Source organism: Platichthys flesus, chromosome 6 (genome assembly GCF_949316205.1).
Source record: "Platichthys flesus chromosome 6, fPlaFle2.1, whole genome shotgun sequence".
Taxonomy (NCBI): Eukaryota; Metazoa; Chordata; class Actinopteri; order Pleuronectiformes; family Pleuronectidae; genus Platichthys; species Platichthys flesus.
Window position 1 is genome coordinate 5708486 of NC_084950.1, and position 22585 is coordinate 5731070.

General features: G+C 44.0%; 1 protein-coding gene across 1 annotated transcript in view; it reads right to left on the reverse strand.

Annotated features, from left to right (window-relative positions):
- The window catches only part of tmtc2b (transmembrane O-mannosyltransferase targeting cadherins 2b), a 94537-nt gene that overhangs the window by 17711 nt on the left and 54241 nt on the right, over nt 1-22585 (reverse strand). Inside the window, exons 3-8 of the mRNA XM_062390355.1 lie at nt 14384-15224; nt 12146-12260; nt 11670-11755; nt 9542-9726; nt 8540-8618; nt 4277-4398 (exon numbers count right to left, since the gene is read on the reverse strand). Coding sequence (XP_062246339.1) covers nt 4277-4398; nt 8540-8618; nt 9542-9726; nt 11670-11755; nt 12146-12260; nt 14384-15224 — 1428 coding nt within the window. The remainder of the gene's footprint in view (nt 1-4276; nt 4399-8539; nt 8619-9541; nt 9727-11669; nt 11756-12145; nt 12261-14383; nt 15225-22585) is intronic.

The following is a 22585-nucleotide window of genomic DNA, read 5'->3' on the forward strand; positions in this document are numbered from 1 at the left end:
TGATGCAGAGCTCTCTGATGCTTGGAGCTAGAGGCCAAAACGCTGATGTTAGGTAGGTAAATGTTTACCGTGTTCACCATTTTAGTTCTCTGGGAAAATGGTCTGTATTTATAAAGCTCTATTCTAGAATAGATAACCACTCAAAGTGTTTTAAAGTACGGGAGATTGTCATTCACCCATTCACACACACAGTGCATGGGCAGCGCTTTCTCTATGAGGGGCTGTTTCAGGGCATGCAGATTGGGAAGACTGGTATCGAACCATAGATTTGCCGACCTAACCAACCTTCTGGTAAGAGGATGACCGCTCTACCCCCTCAGCCACAGCCACCACTGATCAAGGGATCTTGATGAGGGAGTTTTTCAGTTTTCAAGTATCAATCCTTTGATCAATCTCTACTGATTATCATTGGAGTGTCGCCCAGCCAATCACAGGGCCGGCACACACAGACAAACAAACCTTTCACATACACACTGACGATCAATTGAATTTAAATCACCTCAAGGCTGTGAGCCTACAAGCTGTGGGTGTGTGTGGGAAACGAAAGTGTTAAAATCACCCTTTCTACTGTCTAATAACCACATCCGCTGGTTCCAGTCAAATATCCTCCCTTTTGTCACACACATGCTGAGCTCACTGGTTCGTGCCTCCCACCTCAAATCTCCTGATCGCGTCAGATAAAGTGCAGATGTAGCTCCGGCTCTGTGGGTGCCGAGGTTATTATGAACCAAGCCTGCGTCCTATTAGCGGAGGAAATGACAAGTGGATGACTGAATCCCACGCTGCGAGCGTCACAGCGAGCGTGTCCATCCCCGCGCCCGGAACATATCCTGCCTCCCCACGGTGTCAGCGGAGGTGTGGGGGGGTCAGCTCAGCAGGGGGTGAGATACTGATTTGTGTGATGAACTCTCCCTTCCTTTCCTATTTTGTTCCTCCCTTCATTCACAAATCACAGCAACTGTTCTCTCTCGTCCGCCTCAGCTTCCAGCGCAGCTCCGCCGGCGTCCTCTCACCCCTCCCTGACCCCGGCTGTCGAGCCTTATCTCTCAGCCTCTCCCCCTCCCCCGAGGGGATCGGAACCTCCAAAAGCCCCCCCGACAGTCTCTGAAGCATCGTCATCACTCACAGTCGTGCCACAGGGAGTGTGGAGGTAGGGGATGACGGAGGCTTAGGGCTGACCGGGCAGGTTGACTTCCTACGCTGGCTATGATCATGTTTAAATGCTGTTGTCATCAGGCTCAGGGGACCCAGCCACAACAGAGAAGCACAGATATCACCCTGACTGGGATAAATGGGTAAAAAACTTTCCAAAACATTACAACAAAAGTTTTTTCCTGGCTAAATAGACTGAATATCCGTCTAAACAGCTTCTCTGATGGTGTAATCTGGACCCAGGATCACCAGAGCTCGACACACCTCCACCATCCATCATAGTCAGAGATCCTCAGAGAGTCGTCCCCGCAGGTTTAAACTTTGCCTTTCCTCCAAAAGTCGATAACACCTTCTTGAATAAAATGGTTCTCTCTTCACGGGCGAATGAATTCTTCCCTGTGTCCTCCCCCCCCCCCCCCGGCCCGACTCTCACCGCTGTCCTCCAGAGTAGCCGAGTTGTTCCCCTGCACTACTTCAAACTGACGGCGTTTGGTTTCATATGTTTTTTTTTATCTTGTCAGAAAGGAATTCATGTCAACTTAATGAACGACGTTGATCTGTGTTGTCAGCTGAGCGGTAATCTGAGCTGACCATCAGTACAGAGTACAGATGGGAAAAAATCACACACAATGATCCACTTCACTGACATTTTACTGTTATTATGCAATTTTATTATTTTATTATATTATTATATGATCGTATTATTATAGTGTTATGTTAGTATGATGCTGCCAGAAAGCTCAAAGGCTGAAAAGACTTGAAAGTGGGGGAGGGAAATGAAGCCTTGCTCTGTTTAGAAGGTTTTTGGATTAAACTAATGAAAATTAACCTGTAAAATATTGAGCTGTAGAGATGATGATGAATGTTTTTGCTAAGGACAAATATGAAGCTAGCAGTTTCCATGGCCAGACACGATGCTAAGCTAACCAGCTGCAGGCAGCAGCTTCATATTTGCGACACAAAACAGGGAACTTCAAACTTATCTAATTCTTGGCAAGAAAATGCCAAGAAAATCTTTATTTTGTCAAAATGTCAAATTAATCATTGAAAAGTGTTAAAACCTGTTGGAAAAGTTGACATTTTTCCTGCAAGTTTAACTAAATGATGTGCCATTGAAATTCCTCCACTTAAATCAGTGGGGATACACACAAATTCATAAATTTGGAGCAGGTACAAATGAAAAAGACTGTTTCCAGAAGGGGAAATGAAAGGGGACAGAGCCAGGGAGAGTTGAATCCATGTGGAAATTAAGACACCAGCGCTCCAGGTTTTTGAAAAAGTCCTTTCATCAGAGACCAGAAGGCGGAGGAAGGGGACGTCGGCTGAAGACAAGACCTTCACCCGTCCTCTGACCTTCTGAGCTACTCTTCCTCTAATTTGTTTATTTCCGTCCTGACAGCTCACTGCTCTCTTCCACACACGCCCTTCTCGCTGCTATCTGTAACGGAAGACTGTTTAAGACTCGGCCACTTGACTGACATGTCCTCGTAAAGTCAGTGACCCCGAAACGCTTCCACCCAATCAGCAGAGGCGACCTTTCCTTTGCTGAAACAAAGGTATGTGACTCTGAAAGGATTTGATCTCTGCAGCAAATAAACCAGGACAGATGTAAACTTGTTTTACCACAGTTAAATATTTCACTTTTAATTGGTTTAACATGTTAATTACAGGGTTGCAGCATTTAATAGTATGGTCTTAACAATTATATCTAATCAGGAAGAACTACTTATCCAAAGCACATCATTTATATATATATTATAGGATGGTAATAATGATAAATTCATTATATAACTAGTGTAATCATATTTTATGCTAAGACTTCCGTCTATTTTTGAACTATTAAGAGGAATGAATCATAATATAATATATTGCTCTATATTTCATAATTCATTTATTGTAGAATATTATTATTCTAAACTATGATAGTTTTTATACAAATACTATTATAACTCTTACTGTTATTAACCATATTATATCCTGATATTCTTTTTTTTTATTTAAGTTTGTTTTTCCGACATATACATGAATATTACATTTAAGTAAACAAGTATATATAAATATAGATGTCTGAAATTAATCTAAGAAAAATAATTAAACCTAATCGATCGCCCTTTGTGATGCCCTCACATGGAAATGACCCAGACAGGCAGGAACATCTTGAGAAACTCGACGTGACAGTTCCCCTCCTCTCATACTCGCTCTCTTCCAGCCGGTTCCCCCGTCCCTCACTCTTTCCCCCGCACACTATTGATTAACTGTAGAGTCTTCAGGGGAACATTACGACTGTCAGTAGAACTGATGAGAGTCCTGGGCGGATGAAAGGGAGAGTAATAAACTGAGAGAGTGAAAAGAACGAAAAAGAAGACAGGGGGAGAATGAGAGGACGTTCAGGGAATAGAAAAGTGAGACGATGAGAGTTTCAGAGCCGAGAGTCATCAGTTCGTTCATCAGGGAGATTGATTAACATTCAACCTGCCTCGACACGTATTGAGTGAGGCGCAGGTGGAGCTAACGCTGGTTTGTCTGAGCAACTTCTGTTGAACTGAGGCCAACGAGTCAGCAAACTGACTCATGAGTTGTGTCCCGGTTCAGGGGCTGCATCCTTCAGAGGCTGCATTTCAAGACAGATTCCATCACAGCAGCAGGACGAGGCTGTCCCATTGAAATGTGGCCGACACATTTCAAAGGCAAGCAGCCAAGGTTGGATCCTTCTCGGGCCGACAGTACAGATTCATTCTTGGATGACAAAACTGCTTTTCAAAGTGATAATGGCAGCGACGAGACCTAAACTTCCAATTTAGAAGGTCGATGCAGCCCAAAAAGTGTGTGGCCCAGATTGTGTCGTCCAACAGAAGCTGCCCCTGAATTGGGACACATGTTGTTTAGACTGTTGGTCAAGGAGTTAGCTAACATTAGCCATTGTAGCAGCAATATAGCCAACAGCTGATTTGTTCCTTGTGAAACTTTTAAGTTTTACTAACTGTACTAATTGTTTTATGTAGTCGTTTATATTACTGTCTGTCTTTGCTGGTTTATTGGTGAGCCGGAGACTATTTTCTTCTTTGGCAGACAATAAAGTCATATTCTATTTTATTCTATTCTATATCCATTCTTAAAATCTTACCGTGACAGCCAGGAGTTTGCCGTAGGTGAGGTGAGCAGGGATGTGGTCGGGCTTGGCTCGCAGCGACTCTGTGTACCAGTGTTCAGCTTCAGGCAGTTTGTTCAGTCTCATGTAGGCCTCTCCTGTGAAGAGCACAGCGAGGGGTCGGGGTCAGAGGTCAATGTGTCAGAGGTTAACACATCACACATCTTCCCATTGTTCAGCTCACAAGTCTTAACAGGCCAGAACTCAGTCCTGTCTGACACACAACTCAACACAAACATCCCAATGTTTGTCAGTCCTATTTTAACACATGATGATCTTCTATTATTTCTAAATTACCATGCGATGAAATGTCACGATTTACCAATACTCAATACAAGACGGCAAAGATAAACTTTGTGTAGTTGTGCAATTTGACTTTTGTCAATTAAAATATACAATTTGTGCAGTAGTTTATTTCAGAGGGAAAGCTTAATAAAGGCATATAAAAGCACTTTTCAGTCAATATACACAGTAAAGAAAGTTAAAATAATGTGTATACTGTTTGTGTTGTTAATTGGACCTATTGTATGATGTGTAAAAATACAAATAAATAAAGGCTTTGGCACTTTACTAAGAGGTGGGTAAAGTTAAACAGATTGTAAATGTACAGCTGCAGAAAATATAAATGGAAGACTTTTACAAAAATAAACCTCGAACATCTTTGATTCCTTAAATCTGAAAATAATTCAGTTAAGTCCTTAAAAGAAGCAGAAACAAGAATTCAGTGGATATTTTTAGAGAACTGCCGGAGTGAGTCTCTAACGCTCTCCCTCTCACTCCCCGGCGTCTGTCAGACATCATCCGATACCTCCCCCACTGCAACATCTGACCCTCCGCCTGCTAGCACCTGAAACAACAATCACCTCTCTTTCATAGCCGTCCAATAACACTTACATTATTGAAAGAATTTGACAACATTGGCTGGTAATGAACACAACACGGTTAAAATCAACATTCAAACAGATTAAGGGGAAAGAAAGTGAACGAATCCCAGGTGTTGAAAATGTCTATTGACACACGAACGAGACAAGTTGTTTAGACAAGAGCCGCCTGAAACTTTAATTCCAGTGGAATTAGGACTAATCACTGTCCTGATAAGAAACCGTGATAAGCAGCAGGTGACACACACCCAGTTATAACTGGGGCGACATCTTAATCTGAAAACACTTTGTCCAAATTGCGATAACGCCGTTACAGCTCTCGAAACATTCTGTGGGCATGTCAAAGACATCAAATTTAAGATGTCACTTCCTTTTATAGTGAGAGAATACAGCTTGAGGCTTAAGAACACGTGTAAGGTAATACATGAGAATATATTTTTAAGACGATATCCATCAGCTCGGCCGTATGTTTTAGATTCAAGAGGTGGAAATCCAGGATATTGGAGACAATAGAAAATAGAGGGAACGGATTAGAGGATATCTCAAAAATCACAACACAAAACTGTCATAAAGTAGAAACCTTTTCAATTAGTAGAAATTATTGCTCGTAAAGGTTTTGGATTAATTAATCCTTAACAAGATTGTAGAGTTTTCACAAATAATCTAAACTGTTTAGATGTACAATATGTTACTACGGCCACAAGGGGTCTCTAAATGAAAACGATAACAAAAGACCGCGTTTGATGACATCGTGAAGAAGCGAGGGATCATGGGAGTTGTTGTCTTCACCACCATTGCCGATGAAAATCTACTTGACTCGGACGCAAATCATGGTCATAAATGAGGTATGTGTTAAATTTATTTACGTTACGATGCAAATGGCAATAAATAATTGCCAGTGGAAGAAAAAGTAAAAAAAACTGCTACCAGGCTAACGGGCTAGCAGTGTTAATTTCCTCCATGATAGGTCCTAAGTTAGGATGATGAGGATATGATTCAAATAATAGTGAACAAAATATATACATTAGGTCTAGTTATTTTTAGACATTTTAACGGAGAATTCTTAAATATTATACATTTAAAAAAGCAGACAGTTGTCTGATATGACCTCTGCTTTTGTTGACAAGGTTTAAACTACTCGTCTGGCCCTGCTGGCAGCGGCCCTCTGCTTGAGATTAGCACAAACATCAACGTGCAATTAGAAGTGACATCGAATCCAAGGAGCTGAAAACCCGGGCTCCTCTGAGGGGAACATTCCTCCGCCCACCAGAGAGTGATGGAGCCGCACCAGCTGGGTGCAGATTACCACCTAGCTCTGCCTCCGATGAAAGCTCCTGCTCCGTCGCGTCTGACGAGCAGCATGAGCACAAGTGAAACTGGAAGGAAGTAGATACGAGCAGGTGTGCCAAATGTGCAAATCGGTTCGGTGAGGAAACGATGCTAAGCTGCAGAAATCACAGATCTCTGGCTCGGTGCCTTCTCTAGAGTCGCAGCGCGGCTCCTTAACGGTGACTGGAGCTTTCATCAACACTTCTGACACAATCTCAGTAGCTCTGTCAAACTGCATTTTGCCAAAGCATAAGAGGAACCGTGGCACCAACAAGTCCGGGCTACAGACGTGCCAGGTTTTAATGTGTCAGTGTGTGGAAGTAGCTGCTTGTGCATGAAAGAGAAAGAGAGAGAGGGCAGGAGGGAGGGAGAGGGAGAGAGAGAGAGAGAAGACAGAAGGAGAGAGAGAGGGCAGGAGGGAGACAGAGGGAGAGAGAGAGAGAGAGAGAGAGAGAGAGAGAGAGAGCGAGAGAGAAGACAGGAGGGAGACAGAAGGAGAGAGAGAAGACAGGAGGGAGACAGAGGGAGAGGGAAAGTGAAACAGCTAAGAGAGAGAGAGAGAAGACAGGATGGAGACAGAGGGAGAGAGAGAAAGTGAAACAGCAAAGAGAGAGAGTGAAGGCAGAAGGGAGACAGAGGGAGAGAGAAAGCGAAACAGCAAAGAGAGAGAGAGAAGGCAGGAGGGAGAAAGAGGGAGAGAGAGAGAGAAAGTGAAACAGCAGAGAGAGAGTGGTTATAATGAGCCTGCAGCAGCTGCTCCACAGCTGTTATCCAACAAAGCAAATTATCCCAGAGTAAAATAATATAGTAAATCTTGCTACTGTTCAGTAAAATCATTGTTTCACTGCAAAATCTCAAATCAAATTTCGGGTTTGAATCACCGTCCTTCTGGTTAGTGGACGACCCGCTCTACCTCCTGAGTCACAGCCAATACTCCTTAAAGATTCTAACACCAAACTTTAGCCAAGGCTTAAAGTAATCTGTGGACTACATGAAGCCTAAAGTGATTCTGACCTGGTTTTCATCGACATATTTAATAACCGAGGATGAACTTTAAGAAAGTTTACGATCCAGAGCTGGAAATCTGAACCCAGGTTTGATATCTCCTGAGTTCCCACAGCTCTAGTGGTGTGGATTAGGATAAATGCGTGATCACAAACAGCTCATTACTTTTTCCTAAGCTTACAGAAATTTCAAAAATAAAAAGATTTGGGGGAAATAAGCAGCAAGGAGAATCTGTGCTAACTCCCTCTGGATCCAAAACACTACAAACCAGATGTAACCACCGATGTTGCCTGCTGCCATGTCACAAGAACTTCACTGCTCCGATGATACTGTCATTGGTGCATGTCACAATAAACTTTGATTTGATTTTGATTTGATTACTTCACAGTCGACCACTACCAAACGTCTCCTCCTCCAAAAGTGGCAAATTTACACCAAAGCCGTGAGGTTCTTTCTTACACAAAGTCCTGATACTTGATAATGATGATAACAAGGAGCTGATGAGCCAAAAGATGAAGTATTTAGCTATATGTGAGACTACTAAAGTACAACTTAACCGGATACCAGCTGATCTTCTGATATTCCCGCTGTAATATGACAAGGCGCATAAAAGTAAGACTTTATACTCGTAATATGACTTTCTTTCCAAAATCTCATATTGTGTTTCCCCGTACTTTAGATATGTTCCACAGTTGAGGTTAACAACCCAAGATTTATCCAAAAGTCGAAGCTAAATGTAAAAAACAGTAATCCGTAATTCTTAGTGTTCTGGAAGTTTGGTTCTGTTACCATGTCGACTGTCCAGAAGTAAAAACACAGGCTCTTTGTTTTCCCGAGACTCAGAAACAACAAAGTGAAACCAAATTGTCTGATGAATAACTGACAGTTTCTCTTAAAAAAGAAAACTCCAAGCTCAACTCTTTCCCCTCAGTTCCCCAGTCTGTTTTTACTTGCAAACTAAAATAAAAAACGCACAAAAAGGGCGTTTTTACGAGTGTGGTCCTGAGACAAAAGCAGCTCTTACCCATCATGTTGTAGAGGCTCTGTGGTGCAAATTGTCGAGGCATTTTCTGTAGAGCTTCTTTAAACACGGACACGGCCTCCTGTGAATGAAACAAATACAAAAAAAGAGGAGGGTGGGTGTTTGCATTAGAGAGAAGAGGGAGACCCCCGGAGAAAGTGGAGCTGGGGGTAAGCAGTCACCCCCACCCCCTGCAGCTGCAGCTCTGACACAGTGAATACACAGCGTGGAATCGGGGGGGGGGTCGTCGGGAGGCTGGTTTGTACAGAGCAGTGTCACGGCTGTTAGGAAGACCACAGCGGCATCACATACTGACACTGGTATGTACATGTGTGTGTAGGTGCAGCCACCTCAGGGCCCTTCAAAACTATTCAGAAAGGTCCTTTCCTGAATCTCTCTCATTCCTGATTGAATCGGCCGCGGTGGGAAACCAGTTATCATTTAGCCAGAGCCTTGGGTCTTCGGTGGCGAGAGAAGAGAGTGAATTTGTTTGGAAAACAGCCTGATGATTATCTACCACAAAACACTGGGTCCCCTGTGACACCGGCAATTTGAAAACATGTCCCTGTTCAAACCCAGCGTTTCCTCAGTGTCCCCCTGAAGGCTCCTCCAGCTAACACTGCACTCTATCTCAACACATTAGGTTTTCTTTTTACAGCTGGTAACTCGGTGCTGATTCTTTTCTATGGTGTATATTTTGAAGGGATGTGATCTGCATCTTAAGCTATGTGATAGTTTATAAACTGTAAAATGGATTGCTATAGCAAGTTGCATGTCGGACTTCTTATCACATTCACCAGCTTTGTGAAGAAATAACCGTTCCTCACATTTGGAAATGACTGCAGCTCCGCACACCAGATATATTTTTTGCTTTCTGAAGCATTAAATTAAAACAGCGTCTTCAGCACTACCGTGCACTTCTGCAAATTAAAGTCCCAGCATGCAAAATGATTTTCCGAGGCACACGTGTATGTCTGATGGTTCGTCGGTGGAGCGGGTCGTTACCTCCTGATGTCCCTGCTCGTGCAGCAGCTTGCCCAGGTTGTACAGGCAGCTGGTGACCGAGCTCTTGTGGGCGTGGGGGTCCTTCAGGTTCTCGTCCGGGATGTCGGCGCAGGTCAGGAAGGTGCGCTTGGCCTCGTCCATGCGACCCTGATTCATCAGGATGATGCCCGTGTTCAAGTAGGCCGCTGAAAGGAGAAAAGACGGAAGACGGCGTTAGCTTAGAAAGTTTCATTCATCACAGTCGATGGCTCATTCACGACTGAGTGGTTGTAGCACTTTGTAGTAAAACTTCCAAATCATCTGACACTTACTCCTCAAGCCCAGACTCCTCCATACGTGCAACATATTTGTTTGTTGTTGTTGATTCAACTTATATTTAAACATACGATATAAAACGTCCGTCTCACAATCAAAACGATAACAAAAGACCTTGTTTGACGATATCGAGAAGCAGCGGGATCACGGGAGTTGCTGTCTTCACCACCGTTACCGTTTGCACTCTTAATTGGTAGAGCTTTGGCGACAGAATGCACAGTAATAATCGTGATAGTTTACAAGTGACCAATAAAAACAGAATTTTAAAGAATATATATGAACTGATTCTATGATAGTTTCCTCCGACAGAAGAAAATAAGTCAATTGTGTTGCACGTGTGTAACTTCTCTCCCTAAACGGCCTGTTCCATCGACACACACTTAGTTTCTCCCTGACCTGAAGCCTCAGATGAACGGTGCTGAGAAGGTGAGTAATGACCGGCTCTTTAGAGAAATACACCTTCAGGCTGGAACAACGACTCACTGTTAATCGTTTCCACGCTCACTGAACTGTACGTCTGACCTTTGCCTGGACCCCGCGGGACACTGGAGGCTTGTTAAACTTTTTTTTCTTGAGCGGTCAAAGACGGCGTCCGATGATCGATATGCTGCCCGAGTGTAATTAGTCTCCGCGGACCCGCCTCTGTAAACAACTCCCGAATGAGACTGGCTGTTGGAATAAATTAACTCGATGCCACGGATCAATCTGGAAGTCTCGTCTTCCTGTCGGCTGTTGACATGAAATCCAGTTAAAGGCGGCGACTGAGAATCAAACAGGCTTTTTCTACACAAAGAAGTTTCCCTCTGCCTCTGTCCTTGGGATTCGTCATCTCAAAAGCTTGAAATTATTTATCTCCGCTTCCTCACGCCTCACAGTCTTATCTGTCCCACGTGGAGCGGCTCTCAATTGTCAATTTCTAGACGCTTGTTTCACGTTGTATGCATCAGCACCGACAGGGGACAATAACAAAACCCACAGACACACAAAAGAAGGTTTTTTCCCCCGATTTCATTGGTTTCTAAAGTGACTTTCTGCAAAAAAACTGACGGGCATCAATAGAGTTTCATCACAAAGCAAGATGTCTCTACAAAACCCTACACTGGTTTGCACTGGTTAGCTCCCAACTAGGCAGTGAGTAATGGTGCAACCTTGAGGAAAAACCCTTAACTGTCACTTTCTCATTCTGCCCTTAACATGTCTGCTGCTCGGGGGATAATTAATTAACCTTGTTATCGGGCAAGAACAGATTGGATAATTGCACCCTGAATGGAAATGTTCTAGTCGAACCATCATCTTGATTAGGTCTATAATTAATGCCAGGAATAAAAAAAGGGAAGAGACGTTTAGGGTTCTCTGTTTATCTGTCATTGACTAATGCCTGGAACAATGGGGAGCTAATTTCCTGCATGATCAGGGAAGATACGCAGCTACTTGTTCTAATCAGGAAGCAAAGATGACAATGAGCGGAAAATATATATAGTTCTGGGGGGAAATGGAAAAGAACAGGAACGTTAGGAAGGAAGAAGGGATTCAAAGAAGGGAGAGAGAGAGTGCCTCGGCCTGGATTCATAATAAATGACATAATGCAGTTACTTGATCTGTTGACTTGGCTTTGAGAGGCCCGCCTGACAGCCGTGTTGAATGTTTCATTCAGCCGTATACCCGCTGCCCTCTGCCACCTACTCCTCTCCCCTCGCATTAACCACAGCCTGTGCTCCCTGTTGCCTGGACACAGCTCAGCCACAACCGCAAGAGCTGGAGATTGTCAATTAAAAAAAAAAAAAAAGGAAAGAAAAAGAGAAGCTGTACTTACAAGCCAGGGTTGGCCTGCTCCCGATGGCCAGCTTATAGTAGTGGAGAGCCTCGGCGAACTTGTTGCTCTCCTGCAGCAGCAAACCGCTGGAACAGAGAAAAGAGGGAGAAGCCGACGTTTAGAGCTCAAGAGACTCAAAAAGAGATGTTTCCAGTTATGAGCCCCTGTTGGTGTCATGCATGAACACCGGCACTTGATAAAGGAGCTCCGTTTATTTATTTGATCTGAGGACACCACAGACATTTGAGCACAGTGTGAGTATTGGCTTTGGATGTTTTGCATTTTCCCCTCAGGCTAAACCAGGATCATTAAATATCCTGTCAGGCAGACCGCACTCTGGGGAATACGAGGCGCTTCCCCCGAGAGAACAAGTCTGATCAATGGACACACGCAAGGAAAAGACACCATTTGATCATGCACTTCGCTTTTCAAGTAATTAAAATAGCACTTAAAAGAAAGATAAGTAGCAAACTCACAGGTTATACAGCATGTCAGCCATGTTGCTGCGGTAATACAGGGCGTTTCGGTACGCCTGCTCAGCCTCCTCCATCTCGCCCTGGCTCTTCAGGACGTTTCCAAGGTTGCCCCATGCTGACAGGTTACAAAAGCAGACGTTAATCAAACAGAATGAAAGGAGAACCCTCTTGAATAACACGTTTTTTTCCAGGATGGCTAAAAAGCCCTTGAAAGCAGCAGACAACGTTTCTGTGGCAGAGTAATCATTTTTTCCTTTTGTTATTCACGGCCTCACACTGTGGTGGGATAAGTGTTTTTAACCTCTGAGGAGCACGGTGCTCCGGCTGGAACACCGAAAAACCTATGAGTGAAAATAGATGACACCCACCGGGGGAGCTTTGTGCCAAAACCACCAGTGATTCCTATGAGAGCCTGAATGAAAAGAAGACCACCACAGGGCTATTGCACGGCTAATGGCATTACCGCTGAATGGCATAATTCAGTATCTGACAGGTGGATGAAAAAGGTTGCTAAGAGCTTTTGTACATTCTGTGCAGAGGGACTGGTGAAGTGTGAAAAGACTTGAAGAGGGGGAAGAGACGGAACAAAAGAAACTCGGTGGATGTAAAATGACAGCGGAAGAGGGAAACACACTGAACTTTAATGGCTGGTATTTAGTAGCCAGTGCACATCACCATGCAAAAAGAAATCATCGTTAATCTTTATTTGAGGGTTTTTCCGGTTGCACGAACCCGACAACAACTTTGCTTTTTAAAGAATCTCTGAAGAGGCTGTGATTAAACACACTGCGTCTCCATTCGGGGGCGGCGTCCTCCTGAAGCCTCATTTGTTGACCGATTATGTCACAGCCTGTCCCAGTTCGAAGGCTCCGACAACTGTGTCCTTCTACCCCCCCGAGCAACAGCCCGGCTCTAAATATCCCATGAGTCATTGCGCTTCAGTGACCTACTCTTTTTCAAATATGTAACGGCGGCAAAAAAGTAAAGCAAAATAATTCATTTTGTAATAGAATTACGAAAAGTACGAAAATGTTTATAGTCAAACTAAAATAATGTTATCCATCTGTAGCTCTGTTGTTATGTAACGACTGTAAGGGCTGGACAATCTGCCGACACAACAGGAAGACCAGGTCCTCCGAAGGATGCAGCCGCTGAATTGAGACACAGCTACAGGTTTGTGTTATAGTGTCATATATATAAACGCACAAGTACAACCTAAATGTGTCTAAACCCTGAGATAACGCAACTAGTTTTAGAGACTAGAAAGATACAATTCTGACTCTGGCTGCTTTTGTTGACACGTGTTAAAATATTGAGTGTCCCTTCAAGCTCCGTGTTTACTGAACTGTTCAAACTCCAAACGTCTACCGGCTCCCTGAAGAATATTCAGCATAAATAAATGCAGTCAGAAAACTCTTTCATGTAACTGTGGATCCAGTAGTGCACAGATACATTCATGAAGTTTTACGGCAAAGGGATTTCGTCATTTTTCCAGTGACTGTGTTTGAGACCGAGTTACCATTCGAATCTGATATTGGCCGTAATGACTGTGAGTTGGGGACATTGCTGCTGCTGCTGCTCTGCCTGCCAAAGCAAACAGCTGTCATGCCTCAGCCCCGCTGCAGAATCTGAAAGGGAAATTAGCTAACACAACGTGTCCTGCTGTTGCCTTGTGTGTCCCTGCCTTCCTTCCCTCCTCAGCAGCTCGGAGCACTTCACTCTGCGATCGTGACCTTGAATGTGAATGCTGTTGAATATTCTATCTCTTGTTGAAGCTGCCGATCAGAGACGCTGTGTCATGAAACAGATTGGATGACAAGACGCGTGATAAACAGTAACATTTGGTATTTCTAAGAAGGAACGTGGCCTTTGGTTTTTCAAAATTCAAGCCAGCTTCACTCTGCCTCTTAGAACTTGAATATCAAGCGGTTAGGCTGAGTGATGAAGACAAGACACTTTGAAGAAGATTTACTTTGAGTTATTCGGGCCAGCGGCAGACTTACAGAGTCAGTGCACATGAGTGGAGCGCACATGCATCAGGGAACATCCTGCTTTTCATTTTGCCCCCATGTTATCAGGTCAGTGCAGCCACAACGCCCGCTTTGAAGCTACTTATTAATAACACTTCCATTAATTAAAATGGACTAAATGCTTATTTTTCAGTTAAACAAACGGGCATCGTATTAAGAAAACTATAATTAACAACCTGTGTGCATGCTTCTCAGTGTTGGGTCTCACCTTTAGCAGGATTGACATAAATCCCTGACCTGTAGAGCATCTCCTCATTCTGCCAGTCGCGGTTCCTCATCACAGTTTTGACGCCGAACAGAAGCACCAGGGCGGCGCTGCAGTACACCAGCATCGTCCTGAAGGAGCGGCGCCGCAGCCGGACGTACAGGGACCTCATGCCCACGGCCACCAGCAGGCAGAAGCCCATGCTGGGGATGTACAGGACCCTCTCCGCTATCACAAAGCCCACATAGAAGAAGAGGTTTGTGGCAGGGAGGAAGGGAATCGCCAACAGGCCTAGAGAGAACACCACCACGTTCTCAGAGGTAGGCAGTGGAGTCCTGATCTCATGGTACTTATTGGTACCATTTTGAGCACTGTTATTGTGAGTGTGGGAATTGGTTGTGTGTTCATGATTGTTGAATTGGTAACTGTGTCCATTGCTGTGTCCGTTCTTGCCGTTGGTGTAATGATGGGCTTTGCCGTTCGTCTCCTTGCTTTTGGCAGTGTGGTGCGTCCACAGGCCAAACCAAGCCAGCAGGAGCAGTCCAAGGTAGAAGACCGCCGTGTGAAAGTTCCTCCAATCAGCCAAGCTCCTGATGAGAGGCAGGGCGTCCATCGACCAATCAAAGCTGAGCATGTCCGGGCAGAGGAGGAGCCAAAAGTTGGCGGCGGGCAGGTGGAAGAAGGTGAGCGTCCGGGCGAGGAGCGAGGGCGAGTCGGCCGCCGGGTTGTCGGAGTTGGAGAAGTTGGGCGGCTTGTTGCCCATCCAGTAGAAGCGGCAGGCCAGCAGCATGGCTCCCCAGCCGGCCAGTAAGAACACATTGAGCAGCAGGTGGATGTTCTTCCTCTGAAAGACAAAGACAACACAGACTGAAACCTTCAATAAAATGGAAAAGGGAAAAGAACGACTGTTGGGGATAATATACTGCACTTATGAGAGCCTCCGACGGAGAGCTAGTTTTTCTAGGTGATTGTAATTTGACCCCAAAGAAATGTCTCATCTAACTTCACTTCAGCTCTCCAGAATAAAACAGCTACGTGGCAAAAAGAGCGTTTAAGACCAAGTTAGAAAGTTATGACAAAGTTAAGTAAGTTTGATATGATTTAACTCTAATTAACTCTATATTCATGCAGATATTTTCCCCCTCCATGGCCTCTCTATAGTAGTCTCAAAAGAAACACAACTTTATGAACTCCATTCATCATATTACAGACTTGATATTAAACACTTTGCTGTATAACATGGGGATACGCCTTTGAGATATTTATAGTGTGTTTGGTTGTTTAATACTTTGCTGGCAGAGCTCTGAAAAGTGACCGGACATATTTTCCCACAGGCTTGTTCCACTGTTTGGGTCCAAAAAAACAATCATTCAATTCAAATTGAAAAATGTGAGATATTTTTCGAAACCTTGCTCTGCAGTGTCCACTCAAATCTAGCAGTAATACCTTGTTATGTACTTCACAAATACATAAAGAAAACAAAATGAAAAAGAAAAATCAAAAACGGCGTACTACAGCAGGCCAGAAAAGATCGAAAATCAAAATGTGAGATGGTTTGTTGCATTAATCTCCACAGACTGAATCTAAATCCCGGGGTCATCACAGTCTGGACCTTTTCTCAGATGAGAATCCTTTTCATTATTTAAAGTTAAACCCCAGGCACCACAGGCTATAGCCCGACATTACCTCCATACCACCGGATGCCATCTTTCTCCCTCTGCACAAGCACCAGAGGACACAGACCTGTCTCATCTGTGATCATAAACATCAGCCCAGCCACTGCTCTGAGGGGGGGGGGCTATCGATTCCCTTGTCTCGTTCTTTGTCATTTACAGATGAAGTGACCGCTGGGGACACGTGGCTAAGGGGGGGGGGGGGGGGGTGCATCTGCTAATGATCACTGCTTAGGCAAAGAGCTGCAGACCAACACTTACTTAACACAGGACATCAACATGAAAATGATCTACAAGCAGATGATACTTGCACTAGTACAATATCAGGAGATTTTATGTTCACAGCACCTGACAATATAAAATAGAATAATACGAGATGTTTCTATAATAAGAGCCTTTTATGGATGTATCAGTATTGGCTGTTTTGTTTACCAATATGAAAACCTTTACTTCAAGAGTAAACAATGCATAAAAATGCCCATTTATGTTCATATTTAATGTATAAAAGTGTTTCTTAATTTAAGTTCTATTTATTTGGCTGCATTTGTTTTTTATTTATTTCTAGATTTTTATAACAAGGTTTAAATTTGATTTTGATTTCAAGCCACTATAACCTGTCTTTGTCATTAGGGTTTGAAAACCACATCTTTAGATAAAGGTTCAATATATATCTTCTATATATCCATATATCTTTCAATCTATCTATAAAGAAATTATCTGAATCAACATCGGCCTCCAATAATCCAGTCGGATTCTACAACAAATTAAAATCCTGACTATCTAGTGGTTTATGGTACAATCATAATATTAGAGAAAAAAAGAGAATTACCTAAAATTGTATAATATTATTTATATTATTCATATTTTATAGAATAACTCATTCACCCTAATAACAATATTGATATGTCTCAGGAGCTCGGAGAAGCAGCAGTGTGGTTAAAGCATCACGTTTGTATCCAGCACTCGTGGCAGTTTTGGGAAATATCACAAGCATGCAAAAAAGGAAAGAAATAGAAATCAGCTGGTTTAAGGTCAGCTGTCAGAACCTTCAGTGGAGACCTGACAACTACCTGCGGTGCATCCGCTGTTTTCTGAGGATACACCACCGATGAAGAAGTTGTTCTGTCGCCGGGCAACGAAAAGGTCATGGTTTCAATCCACATCCCAGTTTCTCATTAATTTCACCAACTGCCAAAACTGTAACCGTCAGCTCCCCAAGGAAATCCAGAGGAAAAATGTGGGCTGGCCACGGAACAGAGTAAATCACAGAGAAACAGCCTTTTATACAGAATCTAAAAGCATTAGAAAATGACTCTCAGATGCTGTTGAATAACAGTGAAAGAAGAATATGAAGTGGATGTGCAGGGACTTCATGCGTGAAGCGTTTTCAACATGTCGTCTAATGAACCTTCTTCAAAACCGACCACAGTCCAACATAACAACAAAGAGCACAGCAACTGAAAACAAAACAATGGAGCCTGTGTTTAGAAAACCTTAAGATTGTCTTATTAAAAAAAGCCCAATTTCCTGTCGTACTGATGTGAACACTGTGTCTGTGATCGACTTAATTAGCCGTCGTGATTCAAGGGAATCGTTCATCTCTGTTTCTGCTGATTGTGGATTTGCCTGCTGATGTAAAAGCAGAAATAGACACATCATGAAAGGCTGAAGGGATCGATCCTCCTGTACCGGTTTAAAGAAACAGTTCAGTATTTTAGGAAACATTGAACGTGTCTACATTCTAACCCAGAGATCGAAGCCACTCTGACATCTGTACTATAATTAGGAGGCTGCAGCTCACAGCCAAGAAATTAATTTCCCGAAATCACAAAACTCCTTTTACGGTCAGAATTCAGATTTCAGAAACGGTCAGATTTTTGTACAAATCTTGCGTCCCATCTTTTAAAGATGAATAAAATGCCAAAAAACGCAATCAATAAAAGTTCAAAAAATTTAAAATAATGTGCATTATAGAAAAAGGTTTACCTTTGATTTATGATTTAAACATACAAACGAAAGACAAATGAGGCTTTTGCAGTATAAGACCTACAAGAATAACAGAACCATTAAAATCCACCGTTTCCAAAGAAGTACAACTCTCTCTTCCAGCCTAACTTTAAAATCTGTCATCCGAATTTTGGCATGTGAACCCTCAGGATGAATGGATCACCATCATCATCCTCCTCCTCCTCGCGTCTCTCACACACACACACACACACACAACAGGTTTAACTTGCCACCTCAGTCCCTCCCTAAAACCTCAGAGTGTAGAAAAACACTGCAGCCACTTTTCTCTCCAAGCAGGTGAGCTGGAACTCTGCAAAGGAGACGAAGTGGACTGAAGTGGTCTGCGAGGCCCCATCCAGGCTGTGCTTTGTGCGGAGAGGTTTGCTGAGTGGTGTTAATGCATCTCAATCACTGCTGCGGGGGGGGGGGGGGGGGGGGGGGGAATCCAGCTCAGAGTGAACAGGCTCTTCTACGACTCTCTGGCACAAGCGAGGGCTTTCGAGACTTTCGGCCATAGTGGTGAATTAGAGCGCTCGGCAGGACAGACGGACAGAGCAGGTCAACAAAGACGTGGGTGTTGTGCAGACAGTGCAGCGTGCCAAGATCCCAACCGCACAACAGCCTCGTCTCCCCTGGGGGGGGGGGGGGTTGTGTTGTTTACGGCTGATTTATGTTTTGTTTTTTTGATTCCGCAGAGCTTTATTCTGGCTGCAGGACTATGACACGGCACAAGTGAATATCCACCTCTGCTGATGACAACCTGGCACGTACTCCTCCATCACTGGCACTGTGACAAACAGATATGTCAACCTGATTCTTCACGGACTCAGCCCCCCCCCCCCCCGGCTGCACATTGAGATATCACTCGGTTTCATGCAGCATAAAAACAAATCCATTGATTATTGACCGCTCTGCTACTTCTGGGCCACTTTCTACGGAAAACTAATTGTAAAGGCAAGAAAATTAAATACATAGGCAGAGAGTAAACAGGAAGAGCTCCAGAGATGTTCTGGAGGACTTATTACCGGGGGACAACATAAACCTCACGTCCATTATGCCTTGGATAAACAAACATGTGCATCCTCCTTAATATGCCTGCGGTCAAAATGTCTGCCATTCAAAGGCATAAGTTCAATTACCAGCCCCGGCAACGGCTCCCCGGGTGCGACGGCTCTATTATGCAGGGAGAAGCCGAGGCATTCCAGCTTCGGGTCTTTTGTCTATAATCCAGTTTAGTTTGAAATAAGTGGTTTTGCACAACCCGGTAGGAGGCATGAGGGCAGTGTTTTCTTTCCCCTCCCTTTTGTGTTTCAAGCGCAATCAGTTCAGAACTGAAACAATTTAGCCTTTATAGGGCAGGCGTGTGAATAAAATATCCTTAGAGATGAAATGCAAATCAGGCCAATTAAGGAATCCCCATTTGTGCCTGTGCTACCCCCCCCCCCCCCCCGTTTTTTCTTCAGCACTCTGATTAGGTTGAATTGACCGAGGAGAAATCTCAATCTAAGAAAAAAGAAATTCTAACAGCCGCTTGAGAAGTGTTGAGGCAAAATTAAGTGGAAAGAGCCCAGAGAGAAATGTGATTAATTAGTTTGGAGAGTATTGCTCCATCCTCTGGGTACAGACAGGCTTTTTTGAATAATTGCCAGATGCACACCTTAACTTTTATAAATGCAGTTTAAGGAAAATCCATCACATGACACATCTAAGTTGTTCATCAAACGGCAACGACGTGACGGGTATACAGAAAGCGCCTCGGAGAGAATCTAACGAAGAGGAGAAGTGGCACGCCCGACCATCGCCTCCTCTTCGTCATTAGCGAGATCAATTGTCTGCGCCGGGCCTTTCATCAGACTCTGCTACACATTGATGGACTTGTAATAGAAGTGAAAATGAGCATGGGGTTCCAATCAGAGAGCACAACCACCTTCAAAGCCCTGAGGCACAGACACACACACACACACACACACACACACACACACACAGCTCCGATCTGGTGAGGACAGCAGATCCCCTTTAAAAAGTCTGCATAAATCTTTGTGAAGGTTTGATGGATGGATGTACAATCAGCTTGTGTGCTTTCCCCCTTGACTGCTGGATCAACTAATCAAGCTTGTGGCTGATGAACCACAAATTCACCATCTATCTCCCCGCCGCCTTATCAGCAGCAGCTGCTGTGATCCCCTCCTCGGAGACGGTAAAGAACCTTTGGGTGTAAAACCTGATTGTTAGCAGGCAGGACAAGATAAGAGCCCAACTATTCACTTCCTAACAACGAGTAATGGATTACCAACAGCTGGCTCGTGTTTTCCAAATGTGATTAAGCCGAGCCTTTTTTTCACCGTGAATTTACTGACTGGGAAATGTGCTTATTTGCTGTGTGAAGCTGAAGCCAGCTGCCGATGGAGTGTAAATAAAGACGGACCAAACATCTTTGCTTCCTCCTGTTGTACCCTGGATAAGGGTGCTGCTATAAATTTGAGTTATTGTTATCAATGGGAGCTTACGTGTGACCAGTAGTGATTGTGGAATGGAGCCACGGTATCCGATCGTAATTTATTGTCCTCTGTCAATCACGACTTTACACAATTTTTTTTTTGTATTTAATTGAATAACTACCAAAACTAAAATACTACCTAAAATGACAGAAAACCTCTTTGGGAAATTGTATCAAACGTGTACTTTGACTGTTTAGTTTGACCCATGTCCCATCCACTCACATGGAGAAGGCAGGGTTTATGACCTATAGTGCATCCATCCACCAGAGGGCGACAAAGATGGTTTGGCTTCACTTTTGGGGATGTGTCATGTCGTCCATCTTTATGTACAGACTACGCAGCAGCCAGTAAGCTAAGTTTAGCACAGAGACCGGAAACATCCAAACATTACTTCCCTCAAAATCCACAAAGTTTAGATATAAGGTGTGAATTAATGGGCTTAAGAAACACTCGATCTCACACCATTGTTTTCATTCTTTAAGCTCTAAACTAAATTCTGTACAGACACAACTAGTATCCATGATTTAATGCTCAAAAACAAGTGATCAATCCACAAAATGTTGAAGCATCCTTTTACATTAAACAAGACTGTGGTGACTGATATACACTCAGTGTATAAACACAATGTTTGACACAAGACAGATCGGACCATGAATCATCTCATGGCACATGTGATAAATTCTCATTCCTGAGTCTGTCATCACTTTAGCACAGATAACCCCAAATAAATGAGTGTGTGTAGCTTCAGTTCAGCTGGACTGCAGGACCCGTGGTGCGAGAGGGTCACGGAGTCAAACCCCCGCGTTGGACCTGCCGCACACTGCTCATGATCAAAGCTTTTAACCCGTGTGAACCCATCAGAAAACCCACTGAGTCGGCTGGTCTGACTGGTGGATAGACAGAGCTGTGAAGATGAGGGAGAGAGGGGATCTGTCTGAGAAAGAGCAAAGGGGCGGGAGAAGGTACAGTGATGAGCAGATTAAAGATGAGTCTCCATCCATGCGGGGGTGTGAGAGCACGGAGGAGGTAAAAAACAAAGGGAAACAACCCCCACACAACAATATGTGGAGCTCAACATTCATCCTGAAAATGTTTCCAGTTTGATTCTTGCTGCCATCCCCAAAGACCTGATGTGAAAAAAAAGCAGTTGGATTAAAACCCATGTGGTGAAAGCAAATAAATCTCAGCAAGCAAACTTCTGACCAAGACATCTTCAAACACGTCGGCTCACGCTCTCGGCCGTGCTTTTATTAACCGTAATCACTGAACCAACACGGGATCCATTTCTCTCTAAACCTTCACTCCACATTCCAGCTCGCCTCGCTCTGCCTCACTTCAACTCGGCCTCTTTAAACACACTTACTCTCGATGTCCCAATCATGCTAAAATAAATGTCCTCTTTCCCTTCAAGAGCCAGATGACCCTGGGTGAGGGGCCGCGAGGGGGTCTCTCCCCGGCCCAAGTGCCAAAATCAGGGGTGGATTTATTTTCCCATCAGTGGCAATCAGACATCAATAGATAGATAATGGCACAGGAAAGACATCGCTTTCTGCCCCCAGCCAGAAGGTGCCTCTGGAGGGGGGGTGAAATGTGCACTTACGGGATGGGGGGGTGTTATATGTTGATGATAGAGGGGGGCTAGAGTCGAGGGGGGGCCCGAGGAAAGGAACATAAACAGTTAATCAATGGAAAATCCTCCACTTCTCCAAGTTCTCAGTGGTCACTGAAACCCGAGTTGACAAAATGTGGAAAAGCAACAAAACTTCTCCGTACGACAATTTGTCCTCGTGCACGAGCCGCTGACTGGTACAACCAAGATCCAAGTCAGCCATCTTTTTTTTTTTTGTGGCTTTTCTGTTTTCTGCTTTTGTTGCACGGGTCACGCAGCCACACGAAGGTCTCACGTCACCACTCACTCTCTGGAAAGCCCCCCCGAAGATGAAACGACTCTAAATTCATCTTCAGCAGCACTCGACGGCAGTCAAGGGTCAGACAGGCCAAACAAAAAGAACATAATCACAATGGAA